This window comes from Camelina sativa, chromosome 19 (genome assembly GCF_000633955.1).
Source record: "Camelina sativa cultivar DH55 chromosome 19, Cs, whole genome shotgun sequence".
Classification (NCBI taxonomy): domain Eukaryota; kingdom Viridiplantae; phylum Streptophyta; class Magnoliopsida; order Brassicales; family Brassicaceae; genus Camelina; species Camelina sativa.
Window position 1 is genome coordinate 14,971,426 of NC_025703.1, and position 5,051 is coordinate 14,976,476.

General features: G+C 36.0%; 1 protein-coding gene across 1 annotated transcript; it reads right to left on the minus strand.

Annotated features, from left to right (window-relative positions):
• On the minus strand, positions 255–2,750 carry LOC104766384 (protein CbxX, chromosomal). Its single transcript, XM_010490262.2, has 7 exons — positions 2,437–2,750; positions 2,084–2,194; positions 1,914–2,012; positions 1,728–1,838; positions 1,327–1,630; positions 1,100–1,239; positions 255–1,019 (listed from the first exon to the last, which is right to left on the minus strand). The coding sequence occupies exons 1-7, from the start codon at positions 2,578–2,580 to the stop codon at positions 483–485; spliced, it is 1,446 nt and encodes a 481-aa protein (XP_010488564.1). The 5' UTR covers positions 2,581–2,750; the 3' UTR covers positions 255–482.

A 5,051-nucleotide genomic window follows, 5' to 3' on the forward strand; every position in this document is an offset into this window, starting at 1 on the left:
ATAATATGATATTATAAGATATATATATATATATATATATAAAATATAGAATAATATGTATATATATATATATATACATTGATGTTATTGACCCACCGTCAATCCGGGTTGACCCAGTAAACTAGTGACCCCATAACTTTCCCGGTTTAGTATTCGGTTCGGGTTTTAAAACATTGCTCCGAACTAAAAAAAACTCCACTCACTATTTTCGACTTTACGTGTAATCGTTGGTATCATATAAAACAAGTAATGTAAATAATACATATTTCACGAAATATATAAGAAAAGTGAAAGAAAAAAGGACAAAACATAGCAATATTGTTATACAACAACACAAATAGAGCGAGCGATCAGGCTATGGAAGTTGAAATCTCTCCTCCTACAAGATCTTGAGGGGGACAAAACATAAAAAGAATAGGATGTAAAGAATTGAATCAATACAGTTGTAAATACTAATCAAATTATACAGACATCAGAAAAATTTACTGCGAGAAAACACGAAGTCCGGCCTCTAGATCTTCCAAATTGATTGTACAAATCTCTTCAGTGTCAACACACTCAAAGCTAAGTCGGAGATCAAGATTCTCCCTCGCGTTAACAAGTAGCGTGTCCACCAATCCTCCGTTCATCTCCTTCCTCTGCTTCTCCGTTGTTTCCCTCTCTATCAGTGATGCTATCTCCTGCAGAGTGCACGACTCATGCAATCTGAAACCATAGAATAGAGTGTCCTCTCCTTGGTTGTTCATCTTGATGTGTAGTATCTGAGCCAGTTCTTTGGCACTGAAGTCGCTGAAATTGAAAAACTTTGTGACCCTTCTGCAAAACCCTTCGTTTGATGCGATCACACGCTTCATTGGCTCGCTGTATCCGGCGAATATCACCACGATTTTCCCTGTGTCCATGACCGACATGATTTCTTCCAGAGCTTCTAGACCGTAGTCCTTGTCGTCCGCCTTTTGCATCGGGATCAACCGGTATGCTTCATCCACAAATAGGATCCCTCCCTCAGCTTCTTGGATCTGTCCAGAAATTGAAAGCATTTAGAATCTCGAAACCAAACCAACAAGTGAAATTAGAATAATATGAACAGTGTTTTCACCTTTCTCCTGGTCTTTGGTCCTGTATGGCCAACAAACTCACCAACCAAGTCTGTACGCTGTACTTCTGTTACCTTATCAGTTGGTAAAATTCCAACTGTGTTAAGCAACTTCCCGAGAACTCGAGCTACCATGGTTTTACCTGTTATTTGGATCAACAAAAGCAGTCATGTATTGGTTTGTTTTAAAGACAGAGAAGCATATTCATAAAGCATTTTTTTCCTTTCACCTGTTCCAGGGTTTCCAAGAAATGCCATATGGGGAGGTCGTCTAGTTCCAATGTTTAGCCCAAGAGCCCTTCTCCTCTCATCTAGAAGCATTCCTTTTGCCCATTTCCTCAGTTGTGTCTTCAGCTCACTTAACCCGACAATATTAGATAACTCATCCTCAAGTAGATCCATCTTGGCTTTAGTCTTACCGCATTGCTCAAGCGCACTTCTTTTCCTCTGTTCTTGGAGAAACCACCGCAGTAATTCCCTTAACTTCTCACTACCTTGCCCTTTAGGTAAATGGTCCAAAGGAGTCATCCCTTCCTGGAAATGCAAAATCCCAACAGCTATCACAAAACTAATACCACAATTTACGAAAACAAAAGAACCAATAATAATAATAATCTCAGAAAAATCATACATTATCTTTGGCACTGCAATCTGCGTTATTGTCGAGCAGTGTCTTAACAGTAGAGATATCTTTCGAAGTAATTGAGTACCATACCGCAAGGTGCAATGGTGTCATACCGTTCTGCATAAAATATCCAAACCAAATCAGTCCAAGCTAAATCAATCAAGTAGAACAGAGAGAGGGAGAGAAAATTACACTGGCTTTAGCTTCAATAAAAGCACCACTCTCAAGGAGTAGCTTAGCAGCTTCATTACAACCATTCTTGGCTGCCATGTGCAATGGAGTCTCACCATACTGAAAGAACAACATTGATTAAAACTGCAAAATCAAAAACCTTCAAGAAAACAAAAGAACAAAAGACTTACGGTATTCATAGCTTCCAACTCAACTTTATCAGATCCAGTCCAAGCAAGAAGATACTTAACTATATCAACATTACCATTACCAGCAGAAACATGAAGTGGCGTATGATACATCTGCAAAATTCCCAAAATCAAACAAAAGGAAAAAAACACGATTTTTGATTCATGGGCATACGATTTCACCAGATTCGAATGCAAATTCACCACCAAAACTTCAAATTCATTCACTAGTCTAAATCGATCCGGTACCGAACCAAACACATATCGAAATCGGAGATTTTTTAGTAACAGATTCGGAATTCAGCAAAAAACAACACAGAACAAAAAGAAAAGCAAAGAAAGTGTATGAGACATACAACGGGATTGCGTTCATTGAGAAGAGAAGGGTTGTCTTTAAGAAGCCTCTGCAAAGCAATAAGATCGCCGGAGAGAGCACAATCGTGAATTGTGGTGGGTCTAGCTGATCTCAGCCGTTGTCCACCACCGCCTTGTCGGTTCATTTCTTCTTCTTCTTCTTCAATCCCTCCAACCAACAACAACAAAAAAAATCTAAAATCTTTCCCCACACCCAAACGAAATCTAACCTTTTCTTTCTCAGAGGATTTTGCGGAGAATCAGAAAAAAATAGATTATGAGAAGAAAATGAGTGTACCTCCGCGTCTTCCTCTTTCCTCACTAAGTCCTTCTTCCTTTCATTAAATTTTGTTTGTGAAAAGACTAATTTACCCCTTCCTGCTTTTGTTTTTTTTTTTTTTTTTTATACTTTCCTGGCGCCTTCCTAAACCCACAGCTAAGCTTTCATTGATTAGTGGCGTAAATCATACACATCATTATTTAGTAGTATACAAATTATAAATACTTCTCATTTCACACTTTAAATTATTTTTTTCACTTTTTTTCTCTCTCTTACTTACTCCCTTATGATATCTCCAATTACGTAAACCAAAAAAAAAAAAAAAAATCCAAAAGAAATCATTAAATTACCATCTAAGTTGAACTTGTGTGGAATAAAAAAATAATAAGTTTTTTAAAAAAACACAGTAAAACCTCTATAAATTAATAATGTTGAGACCATAAAAATATATTAATTTATAGAAGTTTTATTTTCTAGATAAATTAATAATTATTGATTTATAAAAAGGCTTTTCTAATTTAGTAAAAAAAGAAATATTTAATCATTATAACTAATATTTGTATAAAATAAATTAGAAAAAAAATAACAATTATTATGTTTTGCATATAACACTCAAAAAAATTTATATAGTAAAAAAATTAAAAATGAACTCTAAGAAAAATTAATGTGTATATATATACATTATTTAGATAATATTATATAACTATTAATTTATATTATTGATGGAACTATATATTTACATAGGATTTTCAAAAAAATTATTATTTTATTATATTATCAAATTGTGTCCAAAATTACATTAGTCTATGGAACTAGAAAAAATTATTGATTTATAAAAATTATTAATTTATCGAATATTAATTTATAGAAATTCTAGTGTAATACATTAATACGTCAGATACATATATAAGAGAAACCAATAAGAGTCCGTCACTTGTTCACACTTTACGGAGAACTTACAATGCATAGGTTTGGTAAACGTGTGCATGCATGCGTCTGTTTAGATTGGACAACATTTTTAGGTTACACATAGGAAGTATCGGTTAAGTTAGAACTATCCTATTTGAGATTAATAGCACATTTTTTGTGCAAAATTACGGAACAAAATTTATTTTCAAATAACTATGTAAATGTAACTCACTGTTCTCTCACGTGATCGGTCAATATTTTCAAAGACATTTAAACCTTATTATTGGATAATTAACGAAGTCATTTAAATATACTTAATATATCAATCATAAGTGTTCCCTATTTGTTGGTCTCTTGCTTCTCCTAGTTGCCGCTAGTTTTTTTTTCGCTAAGCGAGTAAATATCATATAAATGAAAGAGTTTAGGGATTACATTTTGATTACCTAAAAAGTTTAGTTTCTTGGCAAAAAAAAAATGAAAAAAACAAGGAAGTAAATAGAAAATACAAATCGAACCTTCAACTGATCATAACGTTTTAAATTTTCTTCGATACCTTCTAACGTGAATTGAGTTAAGGATCTCACGAACGATGATCTTGAATATAGTCTCCGGATGGATCAGCTGAGAGTTGTGAAACACATTATTCCTTTGCTTCCAAGTTTGGTAAATGACTTCCGACGACACAATTTTTCGTAGAGTTGATGGCGCGGTAAGAGAGGACCCCCTAAGCCAAGATAAGACGGCGTCCCAGTTATGGAACACAAATGGCGTGTGCCGAAGCCTGACCAAAACCTTATTCCATAGATAAGAAGAGAAATCACAAGTCAAGAGCAAGTGGTTTCTAGTTTCAGCACCGACTGAGCATAAGCAGGAAAGGTGAGAAACCTACAATCCCCAAGAAAGTAGTCTCATCCGTGTAGGTAATCTATCAAGCTGAGCGACCCACATGTTGAAAGCATTGCGAGGAATTTCTCCTTTGAACCAGACTAAAGGAGCCCAATTTTTCACTTCTTCCCTGTGTCTAAGGAACCAGGGGCGGAACTGCCAAGTCTTTGAAGAAGAGAAGCCATTGTAGTCCACATTGTTCACATACAAGAAATAAGTATCCTGGTGAACATGATTTAGAGGCAGTCTTACTGTTGTGAGGTAGATATGGAGGTCCAGAACCTGCGGGGATCTGGGAGGCGGAAGAGCCCAAGAAGTGCCTGCAATGGCTGCGGCCACAGTAGAGGAGACAGGCAGCCTAAGATTTCTGGGGCCATCTTCACCCAAGAAATGAATGAGGGGCCCAAACGGTGTCCAACTATCCCTCTAAAAGCTAGCTTAGAGATTGTTGCCCAAGGTACACCTCAAAGACTTATCAACAAGAGGTCTTAGGCGCAAGATACATTTCCAGTTCCACGTATCCCTTGCAGACTCATGAACATA